Source organism: Dendrobium catenatum, unplaced genomic scaffold, assembly GCF_001605985.2.
Source record: "Dendrobium catenatum unplaced genomic scaffold, ASM160598v2 fragScaff_scaffold_716, whole genome shotgun sequence".
In the NCBI taxonomy this organism is placed as follows: domain Eukaryota; kingdom Viridiplantae; phylum Streptophyta; class Magnoliopsida; order Asparagales; family Orchidaceae; genus Dendrobium; species Dendrobium catenatum.
The window spans coordinates 15,293,051-15,307,006 of record NW_021319178.1 but is presented as its reverse complement, the minus strand read 5'-3'; the positions used below and the strand labels follow the sequence as shown (position 1 = coordinate 15,307,006).

Genomic DNA, 13,956 nt, shown 5'->3' with positions numbered 1-13,956 from the left:
TGCTATTTTGCTCTCTCAATTAGAAAAATGTGCGAAAGGGAGAAGGATTGTTACCTTCAAAGAAGTACTTAAAATGCAGTTCAATTGGAACAACAACACGGCATTTTGGAGTTTTGCTGTAATTTGCCGTTAAAAATGGAGTTCTCCGATCCCGTTGGAGATGCTCTAAGAGGTCTCTGAAATGAGTAACGTATACTGTTAAGTTTGTGCAAAAATCACTTCAAACTCAGCCTCATTGGAAGATAACAAAAAAAAAAGCAAAAAATCGATTAAGATTTTATTTTGGATATATTTTTTATTGTTTTTTAAATCAGTTTTTATATATTAAAAAATTATTTTAAGAATATTAAAAAATTATTTTAAGAAGCAATAAAAATTTAATCCAAATAAAGTTCTAAGTCTTCTCAAGCATTATCAGTTTTAAAATTCCACCTATGCTGATGTTGTATAAAAATAAGATCTTATAAATTATTATCTTGGGATTTTTACATACATAATACTTAAAATATTTCAAAATACATATTTAACACTCAAAGTGTTATATTTATTAATATACCACTTAAATAATATTTTTATACTTTGAAATACCACTCTAGAGTTAAAACCCTATCCGAGGCGAGTTAAAATCCTGTCCGAGGCGAGCATTGATTTCGTTCTTCATTTCGGGCGAGCACTGAGCAGCTTCTTCCCCCTTTTAGCCGTAGCGCTCCACCCAAAAATTTTTTTTGCCCACCCTCAAAAAAGAAGCTGGATCCGCCCCTGGCGACGGTCGGTCTTCGGAGAAGAAGTGATGGTCAGTACCTTCTCTATCGAAGAATAGGCAACGGTCGCTCGTCGGAAAACAAGGAGCGGGAAGAAGAAGGCTCGGGAACAGGAACGCGCGGGAATAGCTACGAACGGGATCGCCTCGGACAGTGTTTTAACTCTCCGTTAACGGAGTGGTATTTCATAGTATAGAAATGTTATTTGAGTGGTATATTAGTAAATATAACACTTTGAGTGTTAAATATGTATTTTGAAATGTTTTAAGTGTTATGCATGTAAAAATCCCTATTATCTTTTGAAGTTTATAATTATAATATGCTCAATGCAATTGATGGATCTCTAACAAATAAGCTTGTGATAGCCTTTTTATTGATATTTAAAGTAGCTTTTTATTATAAATTTTTTTTGTATTCAAATGTTTTAAGAAACATTAAAAAAGTTTTCTCAAATGAAGTTTAAGAGTAAGTTTTCTTTAATTGAACTATTGCCGACCATATGTAAATTTTTTTTTAGTGACAAGGAAGCATTGTTTATAGGTTTTGCCGAGTCGGTTCTTTACCACTTGGGATTCGAATCAGGGATCTAGGTTTTGCTTAGCCGGCTCTTCATCACTCGGACAAGCAGTGGTGGATGACCATACGTAATTGACAGAAAAAAATTATTCTATGCTGCGTTATATTTACTGTAATAAGGTAATTTATGTCTTCATTCACTAGCTAATTACAAAAAAAAAGTCTATTCAGTAAATAACGGTAATATTAAAAAAATGAAAATATGAGAACAAACAAATTGGAGAAATACTACAGGTAATTTCTAAATTATCCGTCGTTTTCAGTACCATGTTTTTCTCTTTTTTTTTTTTATTTATTCCTTGAAATACCTGATTATTCAATTTACATTTCTCAACTTAATTCTGGTTTGAGCTATTATCTCCATTACCATCATTCATCTAAGTAAAAATATATTTTATTTTTGAGTATATCAAATGTCAAAATATAAGATTTAGCTTTAAAATTTTACACTTCAGCTCAAAAAAATTATAAATGTAGTAGATATATAAACTTTACTCAATAGCTTAACATAAACTTTATTTGGGATGATTTTCTTGCTGCTTCTTAAAGTAATTTTTAAGTATAAATATTTAATTTTTGTACTAAAAAATTGCTTTAAGAAACAGCAAGAAAGTCATTCCAAACGAAGCTATAATAGAGGGACGGTTGAGTTCTTTGACAATGTTCAAAGAACTAAGTTAAATTGTAAGATCTCGACCTATTTGGTGTTCTTAGATGCAGCCTTGAAGCTTTAGAGCTCTACTTTATGCATGCCACTATACAATCAAATGAGTTCGGGATCACTTGAGTTGGTATCAATCAAAATATTAGAAAACATTTGATATCTTTAAAATAAGAGACATAGGAAGACTAGGGTGGAATTGGTACAACAAATTTCATCATGGTCCTAAGTATTCAAGATCTCGCGCTCTATTAATGACCAAAAAATTGAAGTCACCTATGAGATCAAACTCTCTCTATAGGGACTTAAAATTATATTTTGATATTAGAGATGAAAATCACATTTGGCTTTCTCAAAGTTCTTAGTACATCTCATAAAGTGCTTTGACGTGATGATCATGTAGAGAGAGAATTTGAGAGAGAAGAAGATGAACAAGATATGACACCATTTTTTCCAATCATTTAATCATGAAGTCACTCACATTATCCAAAGTAACATCAAACTTGAAACTAATAATAAACTGATGAACAATATATGCCTCTTTTATTTTTTATTAATTTGGATGTATCGTGAGTTCATATGTTTTCAATGGTGGAAAAAAATAAAGTTTTTTTAACAGGGCTTTTGGTTACCACATTCTCAAACTTGACAATAAGATATGAGCTTGCTCTTACCATAAGAGCCAAAGCCTTAGGGTCGAAGATCGCCTTCTTTGGGAAATGACCATTGTGAATAAAATACTAAAGTATGAATTTAGTCCCACTAGTGAATTGAATGTCCTACAAAGAAGACGCATCCCTCTTCAAGAAAATAACCTTATTCTTTAAGCTTTCCAACTCCAACTTGATGTTGGTAGCAACTCCAACCTATGCTACATCAACACGAACAGTCAGTGCCGAATGTGTCTCTATCAAACAACTAAGTCCAATACTCTTAACCTCTCTAACAAGCTGCACTTTGATGACCCTCTTAAAAGTTCTCAATTATTTAAGATACTAGTCAGTCTAAAGAGAGAATAATCTCGCCTTTAAAGCTTGAACGTCAGTCACTTATTAAGATCCCTAAAAAAGAGGGAGAGATGTTGACACTAAGAAGCTGGCATTTTGGAAATTGGACAACTTGATGCTATGATGGATGATGACACTAACACTTATGAAGGTGGCAAAATCAACATGTTGGGGGGATCATAATCCATCACCTCAATACCCAAAATAGTGTCAGTTACATATTCTTTCATGAGCATGATTAAGAAGGAAAGAGGAATCAATTTATCAATCATCCTTAAGGAACCTAACTTTGGGAAACGACATCATTATCACCTAATTTCTTCGTCATTCTATTCACCATAAGTTTGGTAGATTGAAATTGCTATGACCCATTTAACGAGAGATGGCTTGCAATGAAGGTCAATAATAGTAGGAATCTCAACATGAATTTTGTTCTATTGTGCTCTCAGACTTTTCTTCTATCACATGTATAACGAAGGATTCATGATGTTATTTTCATGTCCGTACCATCTTCATTGTCCTTATTTTTTTGTATCAACATCAACACAACATCCTGGTTGGAGACTCTCTTCGCACGATCGATTATTCTGAGAAAAAGGGAGTAAATATTTCAAAGAAATATATAAAACTTCTAAGGGGTGAGGAAGTTATCTATAGTTTTTAAAAACACAAATTAAATTAAATATTAATTTTATGATGCATCTTTAATATATCAAAAACATTTAGTACTTAATTCTTTTACTTTTTTTGCAGTGGCTTTTCAAAGATGTAAAACAATCGTGAAGCTATATGTATATACATTCATAGTTGACGTATGGACCTAATTGAAGGAAACCTCCCATATATACCAAATTACCACAAGATTAATTTTCCACAACTTGACAATTAATTAGTGATGAACATGAACTCACAAACTTATAAGTGACCACAAACTAGCTAACTTGGCATTGATCACGAACTAACCAACTCGTCAGTGATCACAAACTTGCTAAATTGATAGTGATCATAAACTCATTAGCTCACAAAAAAATCTTGCTAAGGGCTTGTACAAAAAGTTTGGTATCCTGCATTGACAATAACTAGCCAATAGTCTCCACCAAGCTAATGAAATAATGACATCACACAAACCTTGATTCTAGTTGGCTAACAACACAAAATCCTTTGTAATCCTTACAAAAAACCAAAGTTTACTTTCTTATAAATTGGTTGCATGGCATGCCTCATAGACATGTCACAAAACCATTAAGCTATGTATTCCTTGTAATGCCAAATCTCTAGCCTCTAAAAAGTAATGAAAGGGAGGACAAATGACATCCCCAATGATTGGGATTCAAATCCTATACTTTTGGATAAATATTAAAAATCTCTCTCTCTCTCTCTCTCTCTCTCTCTCCCCCCCCCTTTCCACTCTCCTTTCTTTCTACTAGGAACTCTCAAAACTTCCTTTCTTTCTATTAACTTCATAATCTATAATACTAAAAATTTGGTTCTTGCTTGTGAATCTTTTTCGCAATCCTTTATAAAATATATCAATGACAGAATTAGGTGAAATATAATTATTCTTATTCTTAAAAGATGCTTATAAGTTTCATATACAATCTCAACCTGATTTGGATAATTTACGCAACAACAAAATATATTTAAAAATTTTATGCTAAATTTTTAGATTTATTTTTATACATTAAATATTATAATTGTTGCGTGCTAGAATATTCATGATGAGAGAGTAAGTAATTTTTCATCTTAGCGATGCACGGATATTCAGCACACAAATAGATGATTTACAAGAAGAGAGAGAGAGAGAGAGAGAGAGAGAGAGTAAAACAAAAATTGTGATTGTAGTATGAAAAGTAAGGCAAAAAAAAAGTTGTCCCAAAGAAGCTTGAGATTAGCTTATTTAAGAAGGCAATCTAGTGAATTTAACTAGTACAATGTTGATCAATAACCTTATGCTTGTCTATTATTTGAGTTGTCATTTTTAAGAAATATATATTGATAATATGATTAAAATATAACTAATAAAAGTTATCATGAACAAGAAATTTGCTACTACTTGATGGTCTGGTCATAAGACATAATGTATTATGAGTGAATTATAATTATCATATTAGCTGAATGACATAACATGAGGGTCATGATGAATGATAAAAAATGAGGTCTCTTGCGGAGTTAAGGTTTCGTTTGGGATGACTTTCTTACTATTTTTTAAAGTCATTTTTAGTGCAAAATTTTTAATTTTGGTATTAAAAAACTTTTTTAAGAAATAGTAAAAAAATCATCCAAAACGAAGCCTAAATCTTGATAAACTACTTGATAATGTGTTTGCCAATGAAAGACTAATGTGCCATCTGTGCCTCTTTGATGCTCCTTGATATATCATCAAAAAATTATCTTGATCGGGCCGAATCTCGAGGTAAAATCAAGCCGAGAATTTCTAAAATTAAATTCGGGATCACCTGAACTCTAATTTCAGCAAACTTATAGTCAAACTGAGCGTCTCGGAAATACGAACCCAACGACACCAAATTCAACTTGATCTGATCCTAAATGAGTCCAAATCAAGGACCTGAAGCGCTGTTGACAGGTTCAATCCATAATTTGGATTACCAAACGATTTCCAAACATGACATGCTTATAATCGAATTAAGCGGCTTGACAAGACGAATACAACGAGCCCAAGATCATCAAATTCCAATATCATTAAGACCTTTGAATTTTTGATAAACTGTCCACGATCAAAGGATTCAATATCGGCCATCCATCCGAACCACTCCACTTTTGTCCTTGATCCTCATCCTATTTACGGGTCATGCCATCCTAAAAAAACTATAAATAACCCCTCATTTCTCTTGAGATGGGACCCAAGCAAGAAGAAGAAGAGAAGATAAGAGAATGACAGAAGGAAATAAACTCCTCCTCGACCACCGACAAAATTTGGTCCGACGCCCAAGTGACGCCAGAATTCTGTCTTACGTTTAAGTGACGCCGGAATTTCGCCAGACTTTCCAGTGACGTCAGAACTCTTCCTGATCTCCAAGTGACGCCAGAACTCTGCCCAACGTTGTAACTAGGATTAGTCCAAAAGTGATTCATTATAATCTGATCGTCCTAAATTTCAAGGATGAATCAGCCTCTTGTATCTCAAGCAAATACTAGTGAAACTTTTTCAATAGGGCGTGGCCCTGTGATTTTTTCCCTTTCTAGGATTTTCCATGTAAAAATTCGGGTGTCTTTATTTTTCTCATGCTTGTGTGCTAGATATATGTACAACGCTGAAACAAAAACTTCCTAACTCTATCGATGTATATATTCTAGCCCGTAACGTACAACCTCTACCTCCTTAATGACTAGAACAACAAATTTGTAAAGGCCAAATATCTTCAGGGAGAATACAAGAAGCAAAACAATGGGAAAGTCAAGGAGATGAAGGTGGTGGAGGAACAATTAACAGAGTGTATAATAGAGTTAGCTAACATGATAACTTCAGCCTCCTCATAGAATCAATAGATGGATCGTCTACATATAGAATTGGTGGATGCACAGGCGACACTCAACCAACATATGAGAGATTAGCAAATCTTGAAAATGAGAATAAGAGGATCCAGAGCATGCTGTCAGAGAACGAAGCCCAGCTGTTACCGTCTACAGTCACAGAAGAATTCAAGAAGTCTTTTGCCTTCAAGATAATTGTTGATGATCACGTTAAGGAAATTCGCAATCATATCTATGACGTGGAGGTGAAGGCTTTAGAAGCAGAGTGTATAGAGGAGGGCTTCATGAGAGGTTTTATGAAGGTCGTGCGTGCAGTGCAGCTTAAGACTGGAGCGGAGATCGGGGGTTGACACCTAGCCAGGCTTATGGTGATCCTTCTTCAGACTTTGATGGAGAAGAACTAGAGAGTGAGTCGCAGAAAGCCTTTTCCCTCGAGGATGATGAGGATGATATTGTGATCCTGTAGGATTGCTCTGAGGTTGTTTGTACCACTTTGTTTTCTTTATAGTGATGAGTATATGTGTGCTTGATTTGATGCTTCTATATGATGTACTTGATAATATGTTTGCCAATGAAAGACTAATGTGCCATCTGTGCCTCTTTGATGCTCTAAATTGATGACAATTATTTAATTTCTATTTTATTCCCAAATATGATTTTAAACTTTTAGGGAATTACTTGCATAATATTTTAAATTTATAAAACTAATACTCATATCGCTATCAAATCCTTAGAAATTTGATTAAAATTTAAAAATATTTTATTATTTTTTAAATTTTGATTATAATTTAATAATTTGAATATTAGATATAAGAAGATATTAATTTTATAAATAATAAAAATTTAAGTCTTTTTGATTTAACTCTTGTGATTAATAAAGGTTGTCGTTTTCCGCCGTGCTACGGCGTCGATCTGCAGACGGTCAAACCGGCAATCTTCCTTCGTGATTTTAACCAACTCCTCCGCTGGATTTCTCCCGGAAGAAGAAAGGCGCGGTTCCGTATTCCAACTTCCATTTCGTTAGCGTCCTAACCTTTCCTTTCCTCTCCTCTCTCCGGGATACAAGTTCGAAACCCTAGACTGATCGGTTTCTTGGTCACGTTTCACTTGATCTCTATCTCCTCCTCTTCGTTCTGTATTAGGGATTAGCTGGTAGAGCTCGTTCAACTTGTTCTGGTTCTTTCTAGGGAGTGGCATTGTTTTCGGTGTATTTTTCTTTTGCTTGACACATGAAGATATCGAAATTGGAGGAGCTCATGCAGGCGATTGAGCTGTGGCTTAGGATTGTTAAGAAGCAGACACCCCTTGTGAATCCTAATCTTGATCCGGTTCTTTTGGTTCCTGGAATTGCTGGTTCGATTCTGCACGCGGTAGATGCTGATGGTAAACAGGAGAGAGTTTGGGTTCGGATCCTTGGAGCTGAGTCTGAATTCAGGGACAAACTCTGGTCGCGGTTTGATCCCGCTACGGGTAAAATCTATTTTCGTTTATTTTAGAATGTGATGAAATGACTTTTGTGGGGGCTTATTGACCTTTATCATGCTGAAGTATCAACTATGTTCCCTTTTTCGTTTTCAGTTTTCATTACTACTTCAAAATTGTATGGAAAGGAATCTTTAACTTTGATTTGTGTAATGCACATTATACCTGGCATTTGTCTAATTTGGAAGGGCTGTTATCCCTTAATGTAATGAAACTTTTAATTTGGAGCATTACATTTGTTGCATGCTAGAATTTTTTAAATAGAGAAAGATATCTTGATCTCCTTGGTTATGAATAACTACTCATACATGATTAGAGAAGAAAAGCAAGTATGGGAAATGATTTTTTACATGAAAAAGCCACGAAAGTGAAAAACTACAACGCCTAGGTCAATCTAAACATCTTCCATCATTGGTAGATATAAATTACGAAGTGCCACCCTTGCCAAAGTTAGATATGATGTCAATATCAAACAATTGAAACTAGATTGATGCTATGTCAATATCAAACAATTGAAACTAGATTGATGCTAGTATCATCAACTTTTTATATGTTGTAAGGTTGATTACCATGTAAAATTCTTCTACGAGATGGAAGGTGTCAGGACTAAAAGGAGGTGGACAAAGTGGCTCTAGAAGATCAAAGAGGCCATAGAGTATGGTGGGATTGCCCTCCTCATGGTGAAGGAAGCACAACCTTGGGGCATCATATGAGGCGGTGCTAAAAGGTTTAGGAGACCACTGAGGATCATTAAGATGAACTTTTTAGTATAGGCAAAGGCGGGTTGACCTTGGAGTGAGGTTGGTGCAATGTTAGAGAGGCCATTGAGGATGTCCAAGATGTTACTTCTCTTAGAGTTGAAGGAGGCATTACTTGAAGGCTATGTATGAAGTGGCCAAGGAAGATCGTAGAGGCCGCCAAGAATGGTTGGGTAGGCTTTACTCTTGAAAGTGAAAGCAACATGACCTATCAAGAGGCCATTGATGATGGCCAAGATGATCCTTCTCTTTTAGGTAAAGGTTGTAGATAAAGTGAGGTAGGTAGATTGTCAAGGCCGTTGAGGATGGTTAGGTTGGTCCTGTTGGATGTGATGGCGGTATGCAAAGCAATCCTAAAAGGACGTGGAGGCCATTGAGGATAACCCGGTAGTTCTTCATGAAGGTGAAGGCAATGCAACTTAAATGAAGCAGATAAAATGGCATTGAAAGGTCGTGGAGGCCATTGAGGAGGATGAGAAACTTTAGATTCAGAAATTCAAGAGCAAAAAAGGAGGTGGAAAATAACTTTAGGTAGAGCTTAGAGCTAATGTTCTTCTACAATTCCGAAATTTAGAATGTGCCAAATGAGTAAGATTGTTGTTATTTATAAATTTTGAGAGTTATATTTTGGTCCTTACTTGGAATATGCCAGATTATTTCTTATTTCTATCTACAACAAACTAACTAGATCGTAGTTTCCCATGGTAAAAAAGTGACTGGGATATCTATCCCTTGGTAACGGCTTGCCCCAGTTAGGGTAGCTAGAGGATGCTACTAGCAAAGATTCTGAACCAAATATACTCTCCATCTATCTCACTCATGTCAACACCAAGAATCTATTGGAAGTGGATTTATCACAATTTTGATTGTTAGATTTATGGGATGGTTTCGAGAAGATTCATGATCTAAATGGGTGGTTGCTAGAAAATGACAAAAATATGTCACCATTTTTGCATTAAAATGCTTGCCATATCGATAGTAACCATTCTCCACAAATGACTCATGAAATGGGGGTTTGTTGAGGTTTTTGGAACTTTGGGAAATCAAAAACCTGCACAGAACTAGTTCGTGCAACTGCAATTCGACAGTACCAATGTGAGACTCACTATGAAGAGACTTCTAGGATGCACCCGCAGGTTTGGGGGGTGTGGACCTCTAGATGCCACACTTGAGGGAGCCAAATGGCCGGTTAGCGCCAGGTAAGTTTATTTAATTATTTTTATGTCATTGGATTATTGTCATGAGACGGTTCTATTGGTGGTGATTTCACATTCTTTCAAGCTCATTTGGCTCTTTGAATGCTCTGAGATACATGCTTGTGCAAAAAAATGTAGTTGATCAATTAGGGATATTTACGACCCCAACAACATTTAACAAATAAATATCTGGATGGCATCTGTAGCTTAACTTATGCTCTTCTTTCTCTTGTCAAATATATTGATAAATTGTGTATGACAGTAACTTGTTTTTCGATGAAGACTTCAAACTGATTTGTATTTGAATTATTGTGAATGCTAACGAGCAGGGAAAACAACTTCTATTGATGAAAAGATAGATATTGTTGTTCCAGAGGACAGATATGGTCTCTATTCCATTGATGATCTGGATCCGGACATGGTAAGAATCGAACGAACTATTCTTTGAGTACCAACTGCAATATTTTCTAAATTGATTTGCCTTATTTTCATAGCTTTGTATGTTCATTATGTGACATCAAATCCTGCGGATATACTTTTTTATGGTTCTAAATCCCAGCTGAGTAGATTGTCATAAAAAATGGTACTGTTATCTATAAGCGCTTCCACAAAATTGAGTGCTTAGCCCAATCATGCTTTCTTGGCTGCTACTATGGGCTTATCTGGTTCACTATTTTCCAGATTACGGCTTTTGTAAGTAGTATTGCTGTTTACATAGCTGTGTTATTTACATAACTGCATGTGTTATCTAGCAAAGGCAGTATGTTTGGTTCAGTGCTATATTTGATGCAGGACGGGTAGGAAGAATTCAATCTTAGGAGAAATTCAGCCAGCAGTATGTTCAATTCCAATTCTCCTCAAAGAGAATCAAAGAAATCTGGAATTCAGATGATGATGCTTTCAAAATGCTGAGAATAACTCTCAGGAAGTCAGAAACATTTCAGATTTTTCTCAATAAATCTGAGGAGAATTTCAATCCTGAGAGAAATTCAAATTTCTGCTAGGGAGAAAAAAATAACTCCAATTTCCTTCCACAAAAGCTGAATAATTCCATACGGGAATCTGAAATGCAGGATTGAGAAGGATTGGACTCTTATTTCCTAAATCCACTATCTAGATTTAGGAAATAAATTAGAGCCAAGGGGTGAAAAGAAATCTCGGCTAGGCTGAGATTAAGGGAAATTGCAAATGTCTTCCTTAAACAGGGATGGTAATTAGGAAGTAATTAAAGGTTGGAGCTTTGAATCTCACGGTATTAATTCCAAACATAATAGAAACCGGATTTGGGAAAGCATTAATTGCAGTGGGGCCTTGAAATTTTCGGCCAAGGACAAGAAAATCTCAGATTTTCTTTTTAAAAAAAATTTCCAAGGGGCTGACTTGGTTGTAGAAGAGGTTTCCTATTCTAAATCCCAAGGGAGAGGGGGGAGCGGCAGCAGTAATGGGAAAAGCAATTAATTTGGGGAGGGAGCCGGCTGTAATGGACAGTTTATTTTATTATTATTTTTTTTTTTTCAGATTTTCATATTCAAAAACTGATGTGAAACAAGAGGGGGGGGGTGTGTATTTTGAAATTTAAATTTCACATTAAATGGAAAAGGGAGAGATGGGGGCCAGCGGTTATTAGGGGTGATTGGAGTTGATTGAGGGAATTAATGTCTTAAATCTGAATTTAAATTCATATTTGAGAATTAATGACGATTAGCTTAAACGGTGGGAGAGATTAATGGTGTGATTAATGCTAATTCGAATTCAAATTTGCATTAATGAAGAGCTTTTCCCTAATTGGAAACTAATTGATTACAAGGGAAAGATTAAGGGAGCCGGAGGGATTTTTGAATTCAAAATTCTGAGATTTTATTTCAGAATTATTGACATCATTAAATGCCTAATTATTAAGAATGAATTAAGCAATAAATAAATTTGAATTCAAATTTGAATTTCGAATTCAAATCCTTCATTAACTTAATCCCTCCAATTTAGGAAAGGCAATTAATAATTGGAGCAAAAGTGGGGGGTTCTCGGTTGGGGTGATGAAGGGGTTGTTAAAATTGGCGGTTCAATGGGAAGGAGGAAGGGGGCGGTGGCGGTGGAAGGAGGAGATGGGGTGGTCGGCTAGGGGGTGGTGGTGAATTGGCCGACGGTTGGAGGAGGGGAAGAGGGAATAAAAAAAAAGGTGGCAGCTAGGAAAATAAAGAGAAACACAAGATAAAAAGAAAAGCTAGAACCGCGAGCCTTGGACTCTTCCGAAGGCTGACGGGTGATGCTTTGCCCTTCTCCAAGGGACTTCAAGTCACGAGCCCAGACCCATCCTGCGGCTGGTGAAAACTTCGATTCCTCTCATAGGAATCTTACTCTCGTCCTCTCTAAAAAAAGAACATAAGTGTGGAAAACAAAATTTTTTTTCATATCAATCAACCATCCATTACAATAGCTAAAGGCCCTTATTTATAGGCCATAACATGAGAAAATAGATAATTACAAAAATGCCCCTTGGGCCACAACACTCAAATAAATTAACATAGGGGTAAAATAGAAAATAACATAAAATAGAAACTAAAATGCAGAAAATAATTCATAAATGACAACTTATATTAGAGCCGTCGATTTACGACGCCTCCTGTGATAGATGCGCCAGATCTTCGTGCCGATGTCCGCATCAATATTACATAATGCAATGCTATGTAGAAATCAATGAACGTTATGACTTTTATTTTTCATTTAATTTCTTTTGTTTATCAAGATTGATAAATTTTATATAACATCCAATTTGGCCAATGCTTAGATCATCTCAGTCAGACCGGTGAATGTTTTTCAAGTTATCTCAGCTCAGTGTGCAAAATATTATTAAACCAAATCCTTTTTATTATTGGTAAGAAATTATATTGAAAACAATGAACTAAACTACCCTTTAATTTGTGTTCTCTTAAAAAAATTGAATCTGCACCATCATCGATCATAGTCACAATCAATGCTTGTGTTGGTGCTTGTTCTTTATCGTCTGTCTTGCTGCCCAGTTCAACTTATGGCAACATTTTGCTTCTCAATGTTACTTTTAGCTGTAGAAAGTTTCTATATTCCATGCCTAACTGCCCAAAGTCCTCAAAAGATGCATGGAATATGCGTGTGGTTTAAGAACTATAATCTTTGGTTCAAGCTTTCTATATCATCTTGCAAACTTCATGGCTTTGCGGAAGCCTTCTGCTTTATATTAGTCAAGGGAAAGGTTGAACTTTTCTCTTTATTTAGTGGTTGTTTGGGATCTTTTCTTAATTTCTATTCTTACTTTTTGTTTTGTTTGAAACGGAGATATGTTATGCACTTCTCGTTTTTCAAAAACTTAAAAAAAAAAAGTAAACAAAATATGAGGATTTTGCTTTTGTTATGTGATAATAATTGTTTGTATTGATAAATTTTATAATATTATATGCTTTTGTATTTTTAATATTTATTATTATAAAATTCCTTTTCTTTTTTTTTGATTTAATTTCTATATATTGATATCTTTCCCTTCTTTATATACTAGTATACTTGCACGTGCATGTTAATAAAATTTAAAAATTAAATAATATTTTAAATTTCAAATATTATTTAATTAATTCAAAATTTTTAATACAAATATTAAATAAATAAATTTATCATTAGAAGTAATTGTAACAATAATTATATCATCAATCTAGAACAAATGTGTTTAAGGTTTTAATAAAATAGCAATAACAATAGTAGTAGATTAATAAAAATTTTGAAAATATGTGACATAAAATTTATCATAATTGAAAAACAATTGGACAAGAGGTTTATAGAGAATAAAAGAGTTAGCATAAAACTTAATTATTGTGTAATTAAATAAAATTTTCTAATATATTGTACACAAATCTTAATTGATGGTCATATTTGAACTTTTTGATGATGTGATTGTTTGAAAATATATATATTGATCCTGAATAGAGATATTTCTTATATCAAAAGAAGTTCTATATGATCATGTTGTATTACTTTTAATATATATATAATCAAAATTTA

The 13,956-nt window shown here is 34.5% G+C and overlaps 1 protein-coding gene across 1 annotated transcript in view; it reads left to right on the top strand.

Moving 5' to 3' along the window:
- Window positions 1–7,413: 7,413 nt before the first annotated feature.
- Window positions 7,414–13,956, top strand: part of LOC110103728 (lecithin-cholesterol acyltransferase-like 4) — a 37,512-nt gene continuing 30,969 nt past the window's right edge. The window contains exons 1-2 of the mRNA XM_020832541.2: window positions 7,414–7,967; window positions 10,263–10,354. Coding sequence (XP_020688200.1) covers window positions 7,727–7,967; window positions 10,263–10,354 — 333 coding nt within the window. The 5' untranslated portion in view covers window positions 7,414–7,726. The remainder of the gene's footprint in view (window positions 7,968–10,262; window positions 10,355–13,956) is intronic.